General features: G+C 26.7%; 3 protein-coding genes across 3 annotated transcripts; all 3 read right to left on the minus strand.

The window, feature by feature from the left end:
- Positions 1-39: 39 nt before the first annotated feature.
- On the minus strand, positions 40-7,626 carry DICPUDRAFT_149067 (uncharacterized protein; the record flags this gene model as incomplete). Its single annotated transcript, XM_003285176.1, has 2 exons — positions 40-6,908; positions 6,996-7,626. 2 exons carry the CDS (start codon positions 7,624-7,626, stop codon positions 40-42), a joined length of 7,500 nt encoding a protein of 2,499 aa, XP_003285224.1.
- A 993-nt stretch (positions 7,627-8,619) lies between these two features.
- Positions 8,620-16,916, minus strand: DICPUDRAFT_149068 (uncharacterized protein; the record flags this gene model as incomplete). The annotated part of the gene is made up of 2 exons (XM_003285177.1): positions 8,620-16,202; positions 16,286-16,916. 2 exons carry the CDS (start codon positions 16,914-16,916, stop codon positions 8,620-8,622), a joined length of 8,214 nt encoding a protein of 2,737 aa, XP_003285225.1.
- Positions 16,917-17,919: 1,003 nt separating this feature from the next.
- DICPUDRAFT_149069 (uncharacterized protein) lies at positions 17,920-26,220 on the minus strand (the record flags this gene model as incomplete). The annotated part of the gene is made up of 2 exons (XM_003285178.1): positions 17,920-25,502; positions 25,596-26,220. 2 exons carry the CDS (start codon positions 26,218-26,220, stop codon positions 17,920-17,922), a joined length of 8,208 nt encoding a protein of 2,735 aa, XP_003285226.1.
- Positions 26,221-26,823: the final 603 nt, after the last annotated feature.

Genomic DNA, 26,823 nt, shown 5'->3' on the forward strand with positions numbered 1-26,823 from the left:
AATATTGAAAAGGACGAAACGTGAACAAATCGGTTTTAATTAGTTTTTCACTCTGGGTTTGCAAAATTTAAGCATTTCATATGTTGATGCAACGTTAATTGGTTTACATTCTGAATATGGAGATATTAAATTGGTATTGGCACCACAATTTATTATTAAATTGATATTTGAAGCTATATTATTATATTGTCCATCTTGAAGGCCAAATTGCTGAATGGAAATATCACCTAAAATAATTTCAATCTTTTTAAATTCATTTGCTGTTATTTGTTCGTATAATCTATGATATTTTAAGTTGTTTATAATTGTTTCTAATGCTTCATTATTTGATTTTTTATTTCTAACTAAACAATAGATTTTTGAGCAATTTGATCTTTTTAATAAATTCGATAACAAATAAACACCTAAATAACCTGATGTACCAGTTAAAAGGACATTTAAGTCGTTTGCTAAAAGATTGTTAAAATCTATCGAAGTATTTGCCAAATTTTTGACTGTGTTGTTTAATTTAATTTCTTTTTCCCAAAACTCTTTATTGTTATTGTTGCTAATTATCTTTTGATTAGTTTTTTTATTATTATTATTGCCATTTAGAGATTTCGAAATATTTTGAAGTAGTACACCAATTGTAAAAGTTTGTATTTGGGAAATTGTAAATAGGTTTTGAGTGTAGTTTGAATCTATAAAGTTTTTAAGTGAAATTATAACCATAGAGTCTGATCCAAGATCAATTAAACGGCAATCATGATTGATTTTTGATGCTTCAATTGTTAAGAGTTCTGAAATTTTATCAATTACTTTTTGAATTGCTCCTGAGTCTTCACCAGATAGTTGTTTGTTTTTAGATTGAATTGCATTAGAAATAAAATCAATTTTGCTGTTGGCTGGTTTGTTTGCGTAACTATCGATAGAGTCATTGAAAATGTTTACAGAAAGACTGTTGGAGATTTCTTGATTTTGAATAAAAAGATCTAGAGATCCTAATAATAGATTTACAGTAATTGGTGAAAATCCCAAGTTTTCGATAAATCTTGCAATTGAACGTTGTTTTGAAATAAAACCTGCAGTTTCAAAAAGACCCCAAAATGTTGAAATTGCTGGTAAACCTAATGATCTTCTGTGTCTTGCAAGTGCATCTAAAAAGTAATTTGAACTTGTATATCCAACTTGAATTGGTGATCCAAAAATTGCAGTAACTGAGGAAGCTAATATAAATTGTTTTAAATCCCATTGGTTTTCTAATGATAAGTTGTGTAGATTCATTGCTCCAAACGATTTTGCGCTTAATGATGCATATAAATCGTTTTTACTGACTTCTAATGGTTCGTGATTAACATATTGAAAAGCGAAATGGAAAATAGATTCCACTTGACCAATATCTTTATTTTCTAAATAAATTTCTTTAATTGATTGACTGATTGACTCATATTCGCCAATATCACAACTCTTAAATATATATTTGATATTATTCTCTGAACCATTAATGAGTTTTTCAATTTCCCATCTTTTCTTTGATTTTGATAAAATAATTATAGTATCGACAGATGTTGAGCATTTTGAAATCCATTTTAATATTTCTAAGATAAGACCTGTTTGACCAGTCACTAAAACAGTTTTACCTAAACTTTCATGGTTGATTTTATAATCTGGTTTTAAACAGTTGTAGTCTTGATTATTATTTTCTAAAAGAGGAGTTAAAACATCACTATCCATTTTAACTGAGATTTTACCAATAAGTTTTCTCTCGTTCATAAATTCGATTGCTTCTTTGATATTATTAACTGAAATTTCTTTAATTGGTATAAGTTCTAAACTCTGATTTGAAAAACCATCATATAATTCTTTTAATAGCATTCTAAATAATTTGTTATGTAGTTTTGATATCTCCACAGCATGGTAACCAATATTGTATTTGAATTTGTTAAAATCGGTGTATTCGTTTGCATTTAAATGTGTTACCGAAACATCTACAATTCTACCGCCTTTACATAAACATTTAAAGTTTGCATCCATAAATTCATTTGAAAATGTGTTTAAAATTAAATCTACACCATCTTTTTGAGAGCCAAGTTGTTTTAGTTTCTGTTTGATTTCTTTTACATAGTTAATATTTCTTGTGGAGTAAATACCTGTAATTAATGATCCATAATGTTCTCTTAGATAATCTTCTTTTTCTTTTGAACCAACAGTAACAAACAAGTGTGATTTAAATCCTTTCCATTTTAAAATATTGAGTGCAGATAAACCGACACCACCTGTACCAGTATGTATTAAAACACTTTCTTTTTCTTCTATATTTAAATTACCAATATAAAAAAGAGAGTAAAGTGAGGTCATGTAAACAATAGGTATGATTGAAGCTTCAACAAAACTAATATTGTTTGGTTTGATGAAAATATTATTTTTGTGAGGATAAACATGAGTAGAGGATGCAGATGTTGAAATGCCAAATACTTGATCACCAATTTTATATTCTGTAACATTATCACCAATTCTTGTAATAATACCTGAAAAATCCAAACCAAATTCTGGATCACTAATATCTCCTTTTGAATTAATAAGTTCTGCTGGAACTAAACCACGATAAATTAAGTTATCTTTGAAATTGATACCAATTGCTTCAGTTTTAACCTCTACATAGTCTGGGTTTAGTACTTTTTTTGGGGCTAATTTGTATTGAAGATTTGGATCAAGTTTTGCTAATAATCCATTGTTTTCTTGATACGATGTCGATTTAAATTTAGTTTTTAAATTTGATTCTTTTTTAATTCTTTCGAAATATGGAATGTTTTTTCTAATTAAATATTCAGAATGTTGGTATGTGCTTGTTAAACATTCAATATTTTCGATTACATTGTTTGAAAGTAATGATTCATTATCAAAGTCAATTGAAAATAGTCTGAGATCAATAAATTCTTCGAAATAACGTCTTGCACCGATTACAGCTGAACATGTATAGTTGAGTGCTTCTTTTTGGCAATATGTAGAAACTATTATGTGTTTTGTTGATAATTTATTTTTTAATAGATGTTGATTAATATTAACATAGTCCAATGTAACTCTGGCAATATCCTTTTGATTTTTAATTTGATTAATGGTTGTAATGAAATAAATCAATGAGTTATCTGTGATTTCTGACGAGTATAAATTAAATTCATCTATATTTGAAAAAACTAAAACGTTATTATTATATGATTTTTGAAGAATGTTAATAAACTTATTTGATTCAGATGAACCACTTTCACCAAAAATAAAAATATTATCATATATTGGAATTGAGTTATTATTTGATAAAACTGATGGTTTTTGTGAAATTGTAATTGGATTGATAAATTTATTAAACTCAAAACCAATTTCATTTAATTTTTCGTCATTTTGATTACTGTTATGAATTAAATATCCTTTTGGATTTAAAATGTTGAATATTTCAGTGTCTTTGATTAGTTTTGATGTTGTTTGTAATTGTTTTGGTAAAATTATAATATCATAGTAGTTGCATTTTAATTGTTGTTTTTCAATTAATGCTTGATTTAAATTAATTTCTTTTAATAATAAACTTCCATTAAATGATGGTAGTTGTGATTTGATATCTTTAATCTCTTGGTTAGATTCAAAACCGATTGAAAACTCTATATCAATTTCTGAATTGTTTGATAGTGTTGTGTTGATCAAATTGATGATATTTGTTGATAGTTCATAGTTATTTGATATTTGAAGTATTCTGAATATTGCTTTTTCATTTTTAATTGGTATAATTGAATTTTCAATGATTGTTAGAATATTGTTGTCATAATCTGGATTATTGAATGATAAGTTATTGAGTGTTGATTTTTGGACTAATGAATCACGTTCTTGCCAATACATTGAAAATAGTTCATTATTTGGATTTTGGATTTGCAATGGATCTCTAATTGGTATTAATGATGTACATACAACTTTATCTGCTTCAATGATAACAGTACCATCATCTAACATAATTTTGAGTGATGAAGTTAAAGATTCTCCAAATTTACCTAAAAACTCTGAATAACAATAGATATGTGTATGATTTGAAATATCACTTGGAATATTTGTGGAATAGACTTTATAGTCTTCGACTCTATCCAATACAATTTGACATGGATCTTCGATATATGATAGGAAACCATGAAGTGTTGTATCAATAATTGATGGATCGAGGAATGACTTTTTAAAACTTGTAATTGATGGATTTAATGATATCTTTGAAAATGTGCATCCATCGCCTTGATAACATTCTTCAACTCTCTTGAAATGATTTAAGTATGATAATCCGGTTTTAGATTTGATGTGTGTGTATAATTCATCTTTTGAAAGTTTTGTGTTGCCACATTTTAATTTTAATTTCTCAAAATTAAGTTTTTCAATTGGTGTTTCAAAATTGAAAACATGAATTTTACCAAGAGATGTTTCTACCCATTCATTGTTGTCTTTGAAGCTAAAGCTAACTTTGTATTCGTTTCTTGAGGTTTTTGTTATTGATGTTTGTAAGTGTTTGACTTCTTTTTCTTTTAAGATTAAAGGTGTCTTGAATTCTAAATATGGTATAATAAAATCTTTAGAGTTGAAGATTGATACAAGGTTATCAATATATCCGCAACCTGGGAAGTAATATTTATCTTTTACAACGTGTCCTTTTAAATATTCAAATGGTGGTCTAGTGATATCTATAAATGATTCGTAGATAGTTTGATTTGAGTTGATGGAGAACCCTTTTTGATCAATTGATGGTCCTTCAGTTCTGGCTTTTATAGATCTGACACTTTCTGACCAATATTGATTATTATCCCATCGATATCTTGGTAGTATAGATGTATTTGATATTACTGATGGTAGATAAATATCTTCATTTATAAACTGTGATTTAAAATTGACATTATAGCCTTTGCAAAATAGTTGTGAAATTGTGTTTTGAATTTCTTGAGTATCATCTTTGGTTTTATTTAATGAGTTTATTACTGAAATTGAATCTTCATTAAAATAGCTTGATTCTTTTGGTATCATTTGTTTGATATAATATGATAAAGTTGGATGTGGTGAAATCTCTAAAAATATTGCTCTATTGTTTTTATTTTGAGTTTCAATATGATTGAATATATTTTCAATTGCTTTACTAAACATTACTGGTTCTCTAATATTTGAATAGATATATTGTGAAGCAGGAGGTTCAATTTCATTATCACCAAATAGTTCACCTGTTACTGTTGAAAATGTTGGAATAGTTGGTTTGTTATATTTAATTTGTTTTAATGAATAAACAAGATCCTTTATACTTTCTTGAGCTGATGAATGGAATGCTATTTGTGCACCAAGGAATGCTGAGAATATACCGTCTGATTTTGATTCGTTAAAAATTTCAATTAGTTTGGTTTCATTACCTCCGACAACAATAGACGATGGTGAGTTATAACAACAAATTGTAATATCTGGATATCCAGATGAATATTTTTGATTGAATTGTTCTTCACTGATATTAATTACAAGCATTCTTGAATTTAAAGATTTATCTTGATTATTTGTTACTGTTAAACTTTGTAATCTTGCTCTTTGGTAAACCAAATAACATACATCATCTAAGTCAAGCATACCAGAACAATAGGTTGAAGTTAACTCACCAAAAGAGTGACCAACGATAATAGATGGTTTAATTCCCCAATGTTTATATAGTTCTATTAATGAAAATTGAACGATAAATAATGATGTTTGAGCTATTAATGGATCGTTAATTGATTTCTTATCTGTGGGGTCGATTGATCTAAGTTTTTCTAAAATATTGAATCCAGCATGGTTGCTCAACTTTTCATTTATCATATCCATTGATTTTCTAAATATTGTATTGTTTTCATATAGTTTGAGTGCCATGCTGGTGTATTGAGCGCCTTGACCACACATTACAAAAATAATTTCTGGATTTGAGTGTTTGTGTAAAATATTGTATGATTTATTACTTGAGGTTTTGATTTGATTTTTAAAGTTATCATTGAAACTATTCCAATCTTTGGCACTGATAACTGATCTTTGTAAAAAGTTTGGTGATTTACAAAATACTTGATGTTTAATGAAATCGTTAAATTCAATTTTGTTTGAATAGTTGGATATATTATTTAAAATTTTTGATTTGTAGTCTTCTAATGATGTTTTTGAATTTGCAGAAAATGGAATTAAATAGTTTATTTCATTTTTTGATTTTTGAGACGTTTGTAGTTGTGATTGTTGATTATATTCTTTTAAGATTATACAAACATTTGAACCTGTTGCGCCGAAATTATTTACACCGATTGTTACTAATTTGTTTTTTGGGAATGGAGTTAGGTCTGTCACAACTTTCATATTCCATTCATTAAACTTTATATTTGGATTTGGGTTATTAAAGTGAATGTTTGGTGCAAATTGACGATGCTTGAACATTAAGCAGCATTTAATGATTGATGCAACACCTGATGCAGGTTCTAAATGACCAATGTTGGACTTTACTGAACCAATTAATAATGGAGAGTTGTTTGAACGATGATCTTTTAATGACATTGATATTGCTTCAGTTTCTATTGGATCACCTGTTGGAGTACCAGTACCATGACACTCAAAGTAGTCAATATCACTTGGATGGGTTTTACTGTCTAATAATAATTTTTCAAGATTTGCATGTTGTGCATATTTTGATGGTGCGAAAAATGTTGTTTTGTTGAAAGTACCATCTGCATTAGAGTTTGCACCTTTGATAACGCAGTATATATTGTTGCCATCTTTGATTGCATTTGATAATTTTTTTAATACAAGTACACCACAACCTTCTGCACGTACAAACCCATCTGCAGCAGCATCAAATGTTTTGCAATACCCCCCGGCACCTGCCATGTTTAGATATGTTACAGCTTTTGTATATAGAGTATCTTTTTTAAAAAAAATGGTAATACAGAGTTAGTATTGGTTACATTGATTAATAGGGTATTTAAATTATAATAAAATATAATAATTACCTAGCATTAAATTGGAACCACCGACAATTGAATATTCAGAGTCTCTATTGATAATGGATTTATAACCAAGATGTATTGCATTTGAAGAGCTTGAGCAGGCAGTATCTAAAGTTAAAGATTGACCACGAAAATCGAAACAGTATGAAATACGATTTGACATTGTATGTAAACTACTATTTAAAGAATTAATACTATTATCTTTTTCAGTATAAGCTGTCATTTTATAGTCTGAAGTAGTGGCACCGATATATACACTAGTGTTGGTACCTCTCATTCCTTGTATTGGGTCAAGACCGGCATCTTCCAATGCTTCGAATGTTGATTTGAGTAACAGTCTTTGTTGTGGATCAGTTATTCCCAACTCATTTGGAGCAATACCGAATAATAATGGATCAAATGATTTCCATTCATCAATTGATACCAATCCAGCATTTTTACTTTTTATCTCTCCTGTATAAACATGATTTTCGCTCCATCTTTGATATGCTTCTGTAGCGTCAACAATACCATTGAATTTATTTTTTAAATTTTCCCAAAATTGGTAAGGTGTATTAGAATTACCTGGTAAACGAAATCCAACACCAATAATTGCTACATCATCAATATTATTATATATTTTATAGCTATCCATTTTTAAAAAAATCTTTTATTTAGTTCTATATTCTAATGTTTAATAACTATTTAGATAATTTTTTAAAAAACAAAAATATTGAAAAAAAATTGCAGAAAAAAAAACAAAAAAAAAAAATTTTATAAAAGATAAACCATTTAAATGGTTTAATAAAATTTTATATTATATATATTGATTTTATTGGTTGTAGCTATACAGAATAATAAACAATTAAATATAATTATAATTTAGTTTATATAAAAAAAATAGTTTTAAAGTTTTTAAATAGATGGGTTTTTATAAGATATATTGTAGGGATGAATTACTTTGCTAATTTTAAAAAAAATAAATAAAAAGTATTATGGAGATTTATAAGTGTTAATATGTATTTATTAAATTATTTGCAATATAAAAAAAGGGTTTAAATCTTAGATTTAAATTTTTTTTGTGCGAATTTGTAAAAAAAAAAAAATTAAAAAAATTTTTAATTAAAAAATTATAATTATTAAAATTAAAAATATTTATTTAATATTAACTTTTATTTATATTTGTAATTTTTGGCCTCTTTTTGAACTCCATTTTAAAAATACTTTTTATAGATTATTCTTTTTTTTTTAATAATGTATGTTGATAATTATATAAAATAAAATATTATAATAATTTTGTGAAGAATTTTTAATTTATTTCTTATACATTAAAAGTTTATCAAGTAGGAATTCATATAGTGGAGGGTGGATGGTTTTTTATATTTATATGTCGTTTTTATAATCTATATGTGGTTTCCACAATACAAAATTGTCCAATAAGAAAATGAAATGAATCTAACTCCAAAGTTTTCATCATGACTAAATTATATTTTAAATTAATTTAAATAAAATAAAATAAAATAAAAATGATAATAAAATAAATGAATATATGTTTTTTATTTGTTTTTTTATATGTTATAGTTTTTTACTTTTATAAGTTTCTAGTTTTTATCTCTGTTGTTATAAATATTAAGAGATCAATAAAGTTTTATTTGAAATGAAAGTCAATATGTTTTTTTATCATACTGATTGTAACAAATGAATCATTGTATTTTGAATTCATTGATTCTAATAATTTGATTGTTGAACTGGTTGCTTTTAGATTTGGGGTGAAAAGGGATTTGTGTGGGTCTAAAATTAATATTTTATTACATGATTCATTCTTTGATTCAATTAATATTGATCTCCAATCGATGTAGTCTAGTTTTTGTATATTATATTCTTTTGAAAGTTGTTCTAATACATCGCTGATTTTAAATGTGTCACTGATTAAGTTGTACGATTTGGATGAGTTGTTTTCCCAACAGTTTGTATTTAATATCATTTTGCATACATTATCTGATATCCAAGTAATTGGTGCTAAATTAGTAAGATTTTTAAATTGATCTGGATATATTTTAAATTTGTAGCATTGTTGAATAAATAGTTGTACAAAGTCATTTTTATTTCCGATACCAGTGTATGGATTTGCAAATATAAATGGTAATCTTAATACAATTGATGGTATTCCTCTGTTTGAAGCTTCTCTGACTAAATATTCTGAAACGATTTTAGATTGACCATAACCGTTTTCACTTTGTTCAATTTGGTCGACTGATGGTATGAATGAGTCTTCAAATTCTTCTCTTTGAATATTTGTGAATATTGAAAATGATGAAATGTGAACAATTGGTTTAATTAGTTTTTCATTGTGGTTTGCAAATTTAAGCATTTCATATGTTGATGCAACGTTAATTGGTTTACATTCTGAATATGGAGATATTAAATTGGTATAGGCACCGCAATTTATTATTAAGTTAATATTTGAAGCTATATTATTATATTGTTCATCTTGAAGGCCAAATTTCTGAATGGAAATATCACCTAAAACAATTTCAATCTTTTTAAATTCATTTTCTGTTATTTGTTCGTATAATCTATGATATTTTAAGTTGTTTATAATTGTTTCTAATGCTTCATTATTTGATTTTTTATTTCTAACTAAACAATAGATTTTTGAGCAATTTGATCTTTTTAATAAATTCGATAACAAATAAACACCTAAATAACCTGATGTACCAGTTAAAAGGACATTTAAGTCATTTGCTAAAAGTTTGTTAAAATCTATTGAAGTATTTGCCAAATTTTTGACTGTGTTGTTTAATTTGATTTCTTTTTCCCAAAACTCTTTATTGTTATTGTTGCTAATTATCTTTTGATTATTTGGTTTTACATTATTGGTTTTTTTATTTTTATGATTATCATTATTGCCATTTACAGATTTCGAAATATTTTGGATTATCCTATTAATTGTTAGGGTTTGCAATTGTGAAATTGTAAATAGGTTTTGAGTGTAGTTTGAATCTATAAAGTTTTTAAGTGAAATTATAACCATAGAGTCTGATCCAAGATCAATTAAACGGCAATCATGATTGATTTTTGATGCTTCAATAGTCAAGAGTTCTGAAATTTTATCAATTACTTTTTGAGTTGCTCCTGAGTCTTCACCAGATAGTTGTTTGTTTTTAGATTGAATTGCATTAGAAATAAAATCAATTTTGCTGTTGGCTGGTTTGTTTGCGTAACTATCGATAGAGTCATTGAAAATGTTTATAGAAAGACTGTTGGAGATTTCTTGATTTTGAATAAAAAGATCTAGAGATCCTAATAATAGATTTACAGTAATTGGTGTAAAACCCATGTTTTCGATAAATCTTGCAATTGAACGTTGTTTAGAAATGAAACCTGCAGTTTCGAAAAGGCCCCAAAATGTTGAAATTGCTGGTAAACCTAATGATCTTCTGTGTCTTGCAAGTGCATCTAAAAAGTAATTTGAACTTGTATATCCAACTTGAATTGGTGATCCAAAAATTGCAGTAACTGAAGAAGCTAATATAAATTGTTTTAATTCCCATTGTTTCTCTAATGATAAGTTGTGTAGATTCATTGCTCCAAACGATTTTGCGCTTAATGATGCATATAAATCATTTTTACCGACTTCTAATGGTTCGTGGTTAACATATTGAAAAGCGAAATGGAAAATAGATTCCACTTGACCAATATCTTTATTTTCTAAATAAATTTCTTTTATTGATTGACTGATTGATTCATATTCGCCAATATCACAACTCTTAAATATATATTTGATATTATTCTTTGAACCATTAATGAGTTTTTCAATTTCCCATCTTTTCTTTGATTTTGATAAAATAATTATGGTTTCGACAGATGTTGAGCATTTTGAAATCCATTTTAATATTTCTAAGATAAGACCTGTTTGACCAGTAACTAAAACAGTTTTACCTAAACTTTCATGGTTAATTTTATAATCTGGTTTTAAAAAGTTGTAGTCTTGAGTATAATTTTCTAAAAGTGGAGTTAAAACATCACTATCCATTTTAACTGAGATTTTACCAATAAGTTTTCTCTCGTTCATAAATTCGATTGCTTCTTTGATATTATTAGCTGAAAATACATTAATTGGTATAAGTTCTAAACCTTGGGTTGAAAAACCATCATATAATTTCTTTAAAAGCATTTTATATATTTCATTAGGTAATTTTAATAACTCCACAGCATGATAACCAATATTGTATTTGAATTTGTTAAAATCGGTGTATTCGTGTGGATTTAAATGTGTTGTTGAAACATCTACAATTCTACCTCCTTTACATAAACATTTAAAGTTTGCATCCATAAATTCATTTGAAAATGTGTTTAAAATTAAATCTACACCATCTTTTTGAGAGCCAAGTTGTTTTAGTTTTTGTTTGATTTCTTTTACATAGTTAATATTTCTTGTGGAGTAAATACCTGTAATTAATGATCCATAATGTTCTCTTAGATAATCTTCTTTTTCTTTTGAACCAACAGTAACAAACAAGTGTGATTTAAATCCTTTCCATTTTAAAATATTGAGTGCAGATAAACCGACACCACCTGTACCAGTATGTATTAAAACACTTTCTTTTTCTTCAATATTTAAATTACCAATATTAAAAAGGCAGTAAAGAGAGGTCATGTAAACAATAGGTATGATTGAAGCTTCAACAAAACTAATATTGTTTGGTTTGATGAAAATATTATTTTTGTGAAGATAAATATGAGTAGAGGCTGCAGATGTTGAAAGGCCGAATACTTGATCACCAATTTTATATTCTGTAACATTATCACCAATTCTTGTAATAATACCTGAAAATTCGAAACCAAATTCTGGATCACCAATATCTCCTTTTGAATTAATAAGTTCTGCTGGAACTAAACCACGATAAATTAAGTTATCTTTGAAGTTGATACCAATTGCTTCAGTTTTAACCTCTACATAGTCCGGGTTTAGCACTTTTTTTGGGGCTAATTTGTATTGAAGATTTGGATCAAGTTTTGCTAATAATCCATTGTTTTCTTTATACGATGTTGATTTAAATTTAGTTTTTAAATTTGATTCTTTTTTAATTCTTTCAAAATATGGAATGTTTTTTCTAATTAAATATTCAGAATGTTGATATGTGCTTGTTAAACATTCAATATTTTCGATTACATTGTTTGAAAGTAATGATTCATTATCAAAGTCAATTGAAAATAGTCTGAGATCAATAAATTCTTCGAAATAACGTCTTGCACCTATTACAGCTGAACATGTATAGTTGAGTGCTTCTTTTTGACAATATGTAGAAACTATTATGTGTTTTGTTGATAGTTTATTTTTTAATAGATGTTGATTAATATTAACATAGTCCAATGTAACTCTGGCAATATCATTTTGATTTTTAATTTGATTAATGGTTGTAATAAAATAAATTAATGAGTTATCTGTTATTTCTGACGAGTGTAAATTAAATTCATCTATATTTGAAATAACTAAAACGTTATTATTATATGATTTTTGAAGAATGTTAATAAACTTATTTGATTCAGATGAACCACTTTCACCAAAAATAAAAATATTATCATATATTGGAATTGAGTTATTATTTGATAAAACTGATGGTTTTTGTGAAATTGTAATTGGATTGATAAAGTTATTAAACTCAAAACCAATTTCATTTAATTCTTCGTCACTTTGACTACTGTTATGAATTAAATATCCTTTTGGGTTTAAAATGTTGAATATTTCAGTGTCTTTGATTAGTTTTGATGTTGTTTGTAATTGTTTTGGTAAAATTATAATATCATAGTAGTTGAATTTTAATTGTTGTTTTTCAATTAATGCTTGATATAAATTAATTTCTTTTAATAATAAACTTCCATTAAATGATGGTAGTTGTGATTTGATATCTTTAATCTCTTGGTTCGATTCTAAACCGATTGAAAACTCTATATCAATTTCTGAATTATTTGATAGTGTTGTGTTAATCAAGTTGATGATATCTGTTGATAGTTCATAGTTATTTGATATTTGAAGTATTCTGAATATTGCTTTTTCATTTTTAATTGGTATAATTGAATTTTCAATGATTGTTAGAATATTGTTGTCATAATCTGGATTATTGAATGATAAGTTATTGAGTGTTGATTTTTGTACTAATGAATCACGTTCTTGCCAATACATTGAAAATAGTTCATTATTTGGATTTTGGATTTGCAATGGATCTCTAATTGGTATTAATGATGTACATACAACTTTATCTGCTTCAATGATAACAGTACCATCATTTAACATTATTTTGAGTGACGAAGTTAAAGATTCTCCAAATTTACCTAAATACTCTGAATAACAATAGATATGTGTATGATTTGAAATATCACTTGGAATATTTGTGGAATAGACTTTATAGTCTTCGACTCTATCAAATACAATTTGACATGGATCTTCGATATATGATAGGAAACCATGAAGTGTTGTATCAATAATTGATGGATCGAGGAATGACTTTTTAAAACTTGTAATTGATGGATTTAATGATATCTTTGAAAATGTGCATCCATCACCTTGATAACATTCTTCAACTCTCTTGAAATGATTTAAGTATGATAATCCGGTTTTAGATTTGATGTGTGTGTATAGTTCATCTTTTGAAAGTTTTGTGTTGCCACATTTTAATTTTAATTTCTCAAAATTAAGTTTTTCAATTGGTGTTTCAAAATTGAAAACATGAATTTTACCAAGAGATGTTTCTACCCATTCATTGTTGTCTTTGAAGCTAAAGCTAACTTTGTATTCGTTTCTTGAGGTTTTTGTTATTGATGTTTGTAAATGTTTGACTTCTTTTTCTTTTAAGATTAAAGGTGTCTTGAATTCTAAATATGGTATAATAAAATCTTTAGAGTTGAAAATTGATATAAGGTTATCAATATATCCGCAACCTGGGAAATAATATTTATCTTTTACAACGTGTCCTTTTAAATATTCAAATGGTGGTCTATTGATATCTATAAATGATTCGTAGATAGTTTGATGTGAGTTGATGGAGAATCCTTTTTGATCAATTGATGGTCCTTCAGTCCTGGCTTTTATAGATCTATCACTTTCTGACCAATATTGATTATTATCCCATTGATATCTTGGTAGGATAGATGTATTTGATATTACTGATGGTAAATAAATATCTTCATTTATAAACTGTGATTTAAAATTGACATTGTAGCCTTTGCAATATAGTTGTGAAATTGTGTTTTGAATTTCTTGAGTATCATATTTGGTTTTATTTAATGAGTTTATTACTGAAATTGAATCTTCATTAAAATAGCTTGATTCTTTTGGTATCATTTGTTTGATATAATATGATAAAGTTGGATGTGGTGAAATCTCTAAAAATATTGCTCTATTGTTTTTATTTTGAGTTTCAATATGATTGAATATACTTTCAATGGCTTTACTAAACATTACTGGTTCTCTAATATTTGAATAGATATAATGTGAAACTGGAGGTTCAATTTCATTATCACCAAATAGTTCACCTGTTACGGTTGAAAATGTTGGAATTGTTGGTTTGTTATATTTAATTTGTTTTAATGAATAAACAAGATCCTTTATACTTTCTTGAGCTGATGAATGGAATGCTGTTTGTACACCAAGGAATGCTGAGAATATACCGTTTGATTTTGATTCGTTAAAAATTTCAATTAGTTTGGTTTCATTACCTCCGACTACAATCGATGATGGTGAGTTATAACAACATATTGTAATATCTGGATATCTAGATGAATATTTTTGATTGAATTGTTCTTCACTGATATTAATTACAAGCATTCTTGAATTTAAAGATTTATCTTGATTATTTGTTACTGTTAAACTTTGTAATCTTGCTCTTTGGTAAACCAAATAACATACATCATCTAAGTCAAGCATACCAGAACAATAGGTTGAAGTTAACTCACCAAAAGAGTGACCAACGATAATAGATGGTTTAATTCCCCAATGTTTATATAGTTCTATTAATGAAAATTGAACGATAAATAATGATGTTTGGGTAATTAATGGATCGTTAATTGATTTCTTATCTGTGGGGTCGATTGATCTTAGTTTTTCTAAAATATTGAATCCAGCATGGTTGCTCAACTTTTCATTTATCATATCCATTGATTTTCTAAATATTGTATTGTTTTCATATAGTTTGAGTGACATGCTGGTATATTGAGGGCCTTGACCACACATTACAAAAATAATTTCTGGATTTGAGTGTTTATGTAAAATATTGTATGATTTATTACTTGAGGTTTTGATTTGATTTTTAAAGTTATCATTGAAACTATTCCAATCTTTGGCACTGATAACTGATCTTTGTAAAAAGTTTGGTGATTTACAAAATACTTGATGTTTAATGAAATCGTCAAATTCAATTTTGTTTGAATAGTTGGATATATTATTTAAAATTTTTGATTTGTAGTCTTCTAATGATGTTTTTGAATTTGCAGAAAATGGAATTAAATAGTTTATTTCATTTTTTGATTTTTGAGACGTTTGTAGTTGTGATTGTTGATTATATTCTTTTAAGATTATACAAACATTTGAACCTGTTGCGCCGAAATTATTTACACCGATTGTTACTAATTTGTTTTTTGGGAATGGAGTTAGGTCTGTCACAACTTTCATATTCCATTCATTAAACTTTATATTTGGATTTGGGTTATTAAAGTGAATGTTTGGTGCAAATTGACGATGTTTGAACATTAAGCAGCATTTAATGACTGATGCAACACCTGATGCAGGTTCTAAATGACCAATGTTGGATTTTACTGAACCAATTAATAATGGAGAGTTGTTTGAACGATGATCTTTTAATGACATTGATATTGCTTCAGTTTCTATTGGATCACCTGTTGGAGTACCAGTGCCATGACACTCAAAGTAGTCAATATCACTTGGATTGGTTTTACTGTCTAATAATACTTTTTCAAGATTTGCATGTTGTGCATATTTTGATGGTGCGAAAAATGTTGTTTTGTTGAAAGTACCATCTGCATTAGAGTTAACACCTTTGATAACGCAGTATATATTGTTGCCATCTTTTATGGCATTTGATAATTTTTTTAATACAAGTATACCACTGCCTTCTGCACGTACGAACCCATCTGCAACAGAGTCAAATGATTTGCAATATCCCCCGGCACCTGTCATGTTTAGATATGATACAGCTTTGGTGTATTGTGTATCTTTTATAAAAATGGTAATACAGAGTTAGTATTTTTAAAATGATTAATAGGGTATTAAAATAATAATAAAATATTATAATTACCTAATATTAAATTGGAACCACCGACAATTGAATATTCAGAGTCTCCATTGATAATGGATTTATAACCAAGTTGGATTGCATTTGAAGAGCTTGAGCAGGCAGTATCTAAAGTTAAAGATTGACCACGAAAATCGAAACAGTATGAAATACGATTTGACATTGTATGTAAATTAGTATTTAAAGAATTGATACTATTATCTTTTTCAGTATAAGATGACATTTTATAGTCTGAAGTAGTGGCACCGATGTACACACTAGTGTTGGTACCTCTCATTCCTTGTAATGGGTCAAGACCGGCATCTTCTAATGCTTCAAATGTTGATTTGAGTAACAGTCTTTGTTGTGGATCCGTAATTCCCAACTCATTTGGGGCAATACTGAATAATAATGGGTCAAATGATTTCCATTCATCAATTGATACCAATCCAGCATTTTTACTTTTTATTTCTCCTGAATAAAAATGATTTTCGCCCCATCTTTGATATTCTTTTGTAGCGTCAACAATACCATTGAATTTATTTTTTAAATTTTCCCAAAACTGGTCAGGTGTATTAGAATTACCTGGTAAACGAAATCCAACACCAATAATTGCAACATCTTCACTATTATTATATTTATTATCGTTATCCATTTTTAATAAAAAATCTTAAATTTAGTTCTATACTCTAATATTAAATAACTGTTTGATTAATTTCTTTAAAAATATTTAAACAATTGTTGGAATAATAAAAGAGAAAAAATAAATATTGATTAATTATATATAAATATACATAATAAAAGAATATTAATTGGTTTAGCTATAACAACCTAAAATAGTTTTAATGCTTTTGAATAGATGGGCTATTATTTAAAACATGATAATAAAAAAACAATTATGAATTACAGATGGATTTATAATTACATATCTATGTATGTATATTTTTTTAATTATTAATATTAAAAAATCGGTGTAGAAATCCCTAGATTAATTAATATAATTGTGTATATGTGTTAAAAAAAAAAATTTAATTAAAAAAAATAAAAAAAAAGGGGGGTGGAAATCTTTAGATTAAAAATTAAGATAAAAAAAAAATATAATTATTAAAATTTAATAATAATTATTATTTTAATTAATATATATTTGTAATTAAAGGACTTCTTTAATTTATAAAGGCCGGAATTCCACCCTTTTTAAAAAATACTTTTAAAGGTTATTGGTTCTTTTTTTACTTATAAACTGTAAATTTTCTATATTTTTTATAAAAAATTTAAATTAAAAATTAATTTACTTTATAATTAAAAATAATAAAATAAAATAAAAAAAGTAAATAATATAAATTATGAATTAATAAATCTTTGATCATAGGGTTTCTACATAATAATTAATTTTTAACAATTTAAAAGTATAAATAGTTCAATTTAAATTATTATCAATTATAAGTTAAAAAAATTGATAAAAATTTAAATTTATATCAACCCTAAAGCTTGAAAAAAAACTTTTAGTTTATCAATAATATAATTTAAAAAAATAAAAAAAAATAAATAAAAAAATAAATAAAAAAGATAAAATAAATGAATTTAAGTTTTTATTTGTTTTTTTATATGTTTCTAGTTTTTATCTTTGTTGTAATAAATATTAAAAGATCAATAAAGTTTTATTTGAAATGAAAGTCTATATGTTTTTTTATCATATTGATTGTAACAAATGAATCATTGTAGTTTGAATTCATTGATTCTAATAATTTGATAGTTGAACTAGTTGCTTTTAGATTTGGTGTGAAAAGGGATTTATGAGGGTCTAAAATTAATATTTTATTACATGATTCATTGTTTGATTCAATTAATCTTGATTTCCAATCATTATAGTCTAGTTTTTGTAAATTAAATTCTTTTGAAAGTTGTTCTAATACATCACTGATTTTGAATGTGTCACTGATTAAGTTGTAAGATTTGGATGAGTTGTTTTCCCAACAGTTTGCATTTAAGATCATTTTGCATACATTATCTGATATCCAAGTAATTGGTGCTAAATTTGAAAGATTTTTAAATTGATCTGGATATATTTTAAATTTGTAGCATTGTTGAATAAATAGTTGTACAAAGTCATTTTTATTTCCGATACCAGTGTATGGATTTGCAAATATAAATGGTAATCTTAATACAATTGATGGTATTCCTCTGTTTGAAGCCTCTCTGACTAAATATTCTGAAACGATTTTGGATTGACCATAACCGTTTTCACTTTGTTCAATTTGGTCGACTGATGGTAAGAATGAGTCTTCAAATTCTTCTCTTTGAATATTTGTGAATATTGAAAATGATGAAATGTGAACAATTGGTTTAATTAGTTTTTCATTGTGGTTTGCAAATTTAAGCATTTCATATGTTGAAGCAACGTTAATTGGTTTACATTCTGAATATGGAGATATTAAATTGGTATTGGCACCACAATTTATTATTAAGTTGATATTCGAAGCTATATTATTATATTGTTCATCTTGAAGGCCAAATTGCTGAATGGAAATATCACCTAAAATAATTTCAATCTTTTTAAATTCATTTTCTGTTATTTGTTCATATAATCTATGATATTTTAAGTTGTTTATAATTGTTTCTAATGCTTCATTATTTGATTTTTTATTTCTAACTAAACAATAGATTTTTGAGCAATTTGATCTTTTTAATAAATTCGATAACAAATAAACACCTAAATAACCTGATGTACCAGTTAAAAGGACGTTTAAGTCATTTGCTAAAAGTTTGTTAAAATCTATTGAAGTATTTGCCAAATTTTTGACTGTGTTGTTTAATTTAATTTCTTTTTCCCAAAACTCTTTATTGTTATTGTTGCTAATTATCTTTTGATTATTTGGTTTTACATTATTGGTTTTTTTATTTTTATGATTATCATTATTGCCATTTACAGATTTCGAAATATTTTGGATTATCCTATTAATTGTTAGGGTTTGCAATTGTGAAATTGTAAATAGGTTTTGAGTGTAGTTTGAATCTATAAAGTTTTTAAGTGAAATTATAACCATAGAGTCTGATCCAAGATCAATTAAACGGCAATCATGATTGATTTTTGATGCTTCAATTGTTAAGAGTTCTGAAATTTTATCAATTACTTTTTGAGTTGCTCCTGAGTCTTCACCAGATAGTTGTTTGTTTTTAGATTGAATTGCATTAGAAATAAAATCAATTTTGCTGTTGGCTGGTTTGTTTGCGTAACTATCGATAGAGTCATTGAAAATGTTTACGGAAAGACTGTTGGAGATTTCTTGATTTTGAATAAAAAGATCTAGAGATCCTAATAATAGATTTACAGTAATTGGTGAAAATCCCATGTTTTCAATAAATCTTGCAATTGAACGTTGTTTTGATACAAAACCTGCAGTTTCGAAAAGACCCCAAAATGTTGAAGTTGCTGGTAAACCTAATGACCTTCTGTGTCTTGCAAGTGCATCTAAAAAGTAATTTGAACTTGTATATCCAACTTGAATTGGAGATCCAAAAACTGCAGTAACTGAAGAAGCTAATATAAATTGTTTTAATTCCCATTGTTTGTCTAATGATAAGTTGTGTAGATTCATTGCTCCAAACGATTTTGCGCTTAATGATGCATATAAATCATTTTTACCGACTTCTAATGGTTCGTGGTTAACATATTGAAAAGCGAAATGGAAAATAGATTCCACTTGACCAATATCTTTATTTTCTAAATAAATTTCTTTAATTGATTGACTGATTGACTCATATTCGCCAATATCACAACTCTTAAATATATATTTGATATTATTCTTTGAACCATTAATGAGTTTTTCAATTTCCCACCTTTTCTTTGATTTTGATAAAATAATTATGGTTTCGACAGATGTTGAGAATTTTGAAATCCATTTTAATATTTCTAAGATAAGACCTGTTTGACCAGTCACTAAAACAGTTTTACCTAAACTTTCATGGTTGATTTTATAATCTGGTTTTAAAAAGTTGTAGTCTTGATTATTATTTTCTAAAAGTGGAGTTAAAACATCACTATCCATTTTAACTGAGATTTTACCAATAAGTTTTCTCTCGTTCATAAATTCGATTGCTTCTTTGATATTATTAGCTGAAAATACATTAATTGGTATAAGTTCTAAACCTTGGGTTGAAAAACCATAATATAATTTCTTTAAAAGCATTCTATATAATTCATTATGTAGTTTTGATATCTCCACAGCATGGTAACCAATATTGTATTTGAATTTGTTAAAATCGGTGTATTCGTGTGGATTTAAATGTGTTACCGAAACATCTACAATTCTACCACCTTTTGATAAACATTTAAAGTTTGCATCCATAAATTCATTTGAAAATGTGTTTAAAATTAAATCTACACCATCTTTTTGAGAGCCAAGTTGTTTTAGTTTCTGTTTGATTTCTTTTACATAATTAATATTTCTTGTGGAGTATATACCTGTAATTAATGATCCATAGTGTTCTCTTAGATATTCTTCTTTTTCTTTTGAACCAACAGTAACAAACAAGTGTGATTTAAATCCTTTCCATTTTAAAATATTGAGTGCAGATAAACCGACACCACCTGTACCAGTATGTATTAAAACACTTTCTTTTTCTTCAATATTTAAATTACCAATATAAAAAAGAGAGTAAAGAGAGGTCATGTAAACAATAGGTATGGTTGAAGCTTCAACAAAACTAATATTGTTTGGTTTGATGAAAATATTATTTTTGTGAGGATAAATATGAGTAGAGGCTGCACATGTTGAAATGCCGAATACTTGATCACCAATTTTATATTCGGTAACATTATCACCAATTCTTGTAATAATTCCTGAAAACTCGAAACCAAATTCTGGATCACCAATATCTCCTTTTGAATTAATAAGTTCTGCTGGAACTAAACCACGATAAATTAAGTTATCTTTGAAATTAATACCAATTGCTTCAGTTTTAACCTCTACATAGTCCGGGTTTAGTACTTTTTTTGGGGCTAATTTGTATTGAAGATTTGGATCAAGTTTTGCTAATAATCCATTGTTTTTTTGATACGATGTTGATTTAAATTTGGTTTTTAAATTTGATTCTTTTTTAATTCTTTCAAAGTATGGAATGTTTTTTCTAATTAAATATTCAGAATGTTGATATGTGCTTGTTAAACATTCAATATTTTCAATTACATTGTTTGAAAGTAATGATTCATTATCAAAGTCAATTGAAAATAGTCTGAGATCAATAAATTCTTCGAAATAACGTCTTGCACCGATTACAGCTGAACATGTATAGTTGAGTGCTTCTTTTTGGCAATATGTAGAAATTATTATGTGTTTTGTTGATAGTTTATTTTTTAATAGATGTTGATTAATATTAACATAGTCCAATGTAACTCTGGCAATATCATTTTGATTTTTAATTTGATTAATGGTTGTAATGAAATAAATTAATGAGTTATCTGTGATTTCTGACGAGTGTAAATTAAATTCATCTATATTTGAAACAACTAACACTTTATTATAATATGATTTTTGAAGAATGTTAATAAACTTATTTGATTCAGATGAACCACTTTCACCAAAAATAAAAATATTATCATATATTGGAATTGAGTTATTATTTGATAAAACTGATGGTTTTTGTGAAATTGTAATTGGATTGATAAAGTTATTAAATTCAAAACCAATTTCATTTAATTCTTCGTCACTTTGATTACTGTTGTGAATTAAATATCCTTTTGGATTTAAAATTTTGAATATTTCAGTGTCTTTGATTAGTTTTGATGTTGTTTGTAATTGCTTTGGTAAAATTATAATATCATAGTAGTTGTATTTTAATTGTTGTTTTTCAATTAATGCTTGATTTAAATTAATTTCTTTTAATAATAAACTTCCATTAAATGATGGTAGTTGTGATTTGATATCTTTAATCTCTTGGTTGGATTCTAAACCGATTGAAAACTCTATATCAATTTCTGAATTGTTTGATAGTGTTGTGTTGATCAAATTGATGATATTTGTTGATAGTTCATAGTTATTTGATATTTGAAGTATTCTGAATATTGCTTTTTCATTTTTAATTGGTATAATTGAATTTTCAATGATTGTTAGAATATTGTTGTCATAATTTGGATTATTGAATGATAAGTTATTGAGTGTTGATTTTTGGACTAATGAATCACGTTCTTGCCAATACATTGAAAATAGTTCATTGTTTGGATTTTGGATTTGCAATGGATCTCTAATTGGTATTAATGATGTACATACAACTTTATCTGCTTCAATGATAACAGTACCATCATCTAACATTATTTTGAGTGATGAAGTTAAAGATTCTCCAAATTTACCTAAAAACTCTGAATAACAATAGATATGTGTATGGTTTGAAATATCACTTGGAATATTTGTGGAATAGACTTTATAGTCTTCGACTCTATCAAATACAATTTGACATGGATCTTCGATATATGATAGGAAACCATGAAGTGTTGTATCAATAATTGATGGATCTAGGAATGTCTTTTTAAAGCTTGTAATTGATGGATTTAATGATATCTTTGAAAATGTGCATCCATCACCTTGATAACATTCTTCAACTCTCTTGAAATGATTTAAGTATGATAATCCGGTTTTAGATTTGATGTGTGTGTATAATTCATCTTTTGAAAGTTTTGTGTTGCCACATTTTAATTTTAATTTCTCCAAACTAAGTTTTTCAATTGGTGTTTCAAAATTGAAAACATGAATTTTACCAAGAGATGTTTCTATCCATTCATTGTTGTCTTTGAAGCTAAAGCTAACTTTGTATTCGTTTCTTGAGGTTTTTGTTATTGATGTTTGTAAATGTTTGACTTCTTTTTCTTTTAAGATTAAAGGTGTCTTGAATTCTAAATATGGTATAATAAAATCTTTAGAGTTGAAAATTGATACAAGGCTATCAATATATCCGCAACCTGGGAAATAATATTTATCTTTTACAACGTGTCCTTTTAAATACTCAAATGGTGGTCTATTGATATCTATAAATGATTCGTAGATAGTTTGATGTGAGTTGATAGAGAATCCTTTTTGATCAATTGATGGTCCTTCAGTTCTAGCTTTTATAGATCTATCACTTTCTGACCAATATTGATTATTATCCCATTGATATCTTGGTAGGATAGATGTATTTGATATTACTGATGGTAAATAAATATCTTCATTTATAAACTGTGATTTAAAATTGACATTATAGCCTTTGCAATATAGTTGCGAAATTGTGTTTTGAATTTCTTGAGTATCATCTTTGGTTTTATTTAATGAGTTTATTACTGAAATTGAATCTTCATTAAAATAGCTTGATTCTTTTGGTATCATTTGTTTGATATAATATGATAAAGTTGGATGTGGTGAAATCTCTAAAAATATTGCTCTATTGTTTTTATTTTGAGTTTCAATATGATTGAATATATTTTCAATTGCTTTACTAAACATTACTGGTTCTCTAATATTTGAATAGATATAGTGTGAAGCTGGAGGTTCAATTTCATTATTACCAAATAGTTCACCTGTTACTGTTGAAAATGTTGGAATTGTTGATTTGTTATATTTAATTTGTTTTAATGAATAAACAGATTCTTGAATAGCTTTTTGGGCTGATGAATGGAATGCTGTTTGTGCACCAAGGAATGCTGAGAATATACCGTTTGATTTTGATTCATTAAAAATTTCAATTAGTTTGGCTTCATTACCTCCGACCACAATAGATGATGGTGAGTTGTAACAACAGAGTTCAATATCTGGATATCTAGATGAATACTTTTCATTGAATTGTTCTTCACTAATATTAATTACAAGCATTCTTGAATTTAGAGATTTATCTTGATTATTTGTTACTGTTAAACTTTGTAATCTTGCTCTTTGGTAAACCAAATAACATACATCATCTAAGTCAAGCATACCAGAACAATAGGTTGAAGTTAACTCACCAAAAGAGTGACCAACGATAATAGATGGTTTAATTCCCCAATGTTTATATAGTTCTATTAATGAAAATTGAACGATAAATAATGATGCTTGAGCTATTAATGGATCGTTAATTGATTTCTTATCTGTGGGGTCGATTGATCTTAGTTTTTCTAAAATATTGAATCCAGCATGGTTGCTCAACTTTTCATTTATCATATCCATTGATTTTCTAAATATTGTATTGTTTTCATATAGTTTGAGTGACATGCTGGTATATTGAGGGCCTTGACCACACATTACAAAAATAATTTCTGGATTTGAGTGTTTATGTAAAATATTGTATGATTTATTACTTGAGGTTTTGATTTGATTTTTAAAGTTATCATTGAAACTATTCCAATCTTTGGCACTGATAACTGATCTTTGTAAAAAGTTTGGTGATTTACAAAATACTTGATGTTTAATGAAATCGTCAAATTCAATTTTGTTTGAATAGTTGAATAAATTATTTAAAATATTTGATTTGTAGTCTTCTAATGATTTTTTTGAATTTGCAGAAAATGGAATCAAATAGTTTATTTCATTTTTTGATTTTTGAGATGTTTGTAGTTGCAATTGTTGATTATATTCTTTTAAGATTATACAAACATTTGAACCTGTGACACCAAAATTATTTACACCGATTGTTACTAATTTGTTTTTTGGGAATGGAGTAAGGTCTGTTACAACTTTGATATTCCATTCATTAAACTTTATATTTGGATTTGGGTTATTAAAGTGAATGTTTGGTGCAAATTGACGATGTTTGAACATTAAGCAGCATTTAATGATTGATGCAACACCTGATGCAGGTTCTAAATGACCAATGTTGGACTTTACTGAACCAATTAATAATGGAGAGTTGTTTGAATGATGATCTTTTAATGACATTGATATCGCTTCGACCTCTATTGGATCACCTGTTGGGGTACCAGTGCCATGACACTCAAAGTAGTCAATATCACTTGGATTGGTTTTACTGTCTAATAATACTTTTTCAAGATTTGCATGTTGTGCATATTTTGATGGTGCGAAAAATGTTGTTTTGTTGAAAGTACCATCGGCATTTGAATTTGCACCTTTGATAACGCAATAAATATTGTTGCCATCTTTGATGGCATTTGATAATTTTTTTAATACAAGGATACCACTGCCTTCTGATCGTACAAACCCATCTGCAGAAGAATCAAAAGCTTTACAAAAACCCTCGGCACCTGTCATTTTTAAATATGAAAAAGATTTGGTGTATTGTGTATCTTTTATATAAAAATTAAATATTGTGGAGTTAGTATTGATTACATTGATTAATAGTATATTAAAATAATAAAAATAAAAATGTTTATAATTACCTAATATTAAATTGGAACCACCAACAATTGAATATTCAGAGTCTCCATTGATAATGGATTTATAACCAAGTTGGATTGCATTTGAAGAGCTTGAGCAGGCAGTATCTAGAGTTAACGATTGACCACGAAAATCGAAACAGTATGAAATACGATTTGACATTGTATGCAAACCACTAATCAAGGAGTTTATACCGTTATCCTGTTCAGTGAAGGCAGTGAGCTTATAGTCTACAGTAGTGGCACCAATATATACACTTGTATTGGTACCTCTCATTTCGTGTATTGGATCAAGACCGGCATCTTCCAAAGCTTCAAATGTTGATTTGAGTAAAAGTCTTTGTTGTGGATCAGTTATTCCCAACTCATTTGGAGCAACACCGAATAATAATGGATCAAATGATTTCCATTCATCAATTGATACCAATCCAGCATTTTTACTTTTTATTTCTCCTGAATAAAAATGATTTTCGCTCCATCTTTGATATTCTTTTGAAGCGTCAACAACGCCGTTGAATTTATTTTTTAAATTTTCCCAAAACTGGTCGGGTGTATTTGAATCACCTGGTAAACGAAATCCAACACCAATAATTGCTACATCTTCACATTTATTATCTATGTTAACCATTTTTAAAAAACAAGGAAGTTAGTTTATAAATATTTTTTGTATTATTTTAAAGTTTTATAAATATTTATTGTATGAAATTATTTTGAAAATAAAAAAAAATGGACTAGAATTATTTATATTTTTTTTTTTTTTTTAGGGGGAGAAAAAAAAGGGTTCTGAAACTCGTTGATAAAAAGTTAGAGATTTAAAAAGTCCTCCCAATGACTATTTTTTTAAAAAAAAAAAAAAAAAAGGAGATATGTGTATCTATATACTTTTTACAATATTAACAAGCCTATTTGGCAATTGGATTCCCTTTAAAGAAATAAAAATCATAAAAATGTCTCAAAATGTGGGGGAAAAAATAAAGTTTTGTGCACAACACAATTATGAAATAATGAAATTAAAATTAAAATAAAAAATACAACTGTAATTTATTACCCTTATAAAAGATTTATAATTAACAACTTAGGTTTTATTTGAACCTTAATTGATTTATCATTGTGTTATTAATAACTACTTTTGGGTATTAGTGAAAATAATTTTATTTGTGCATTTTTAAATTTTTCAAAAAAAAAAAAAAAAAAAATTATAATTTTTAAATTTTTTTAATTTTTAATTTTT

This window comes from Dictyostelium purpureum (assembly GCF_000190715.1).
Source record: "Dictyostelium purpureum unplaced genomic scaffold DICPUscaffold_40, whole genome shotgun sequence".
Taxonomy (NCBI): Eukaryota; Evosea; class Eumycetozoa; order Dictyosteliales; family Dictyosteliaceae; genus Dictyostelium; species Dictyostelium purpureum.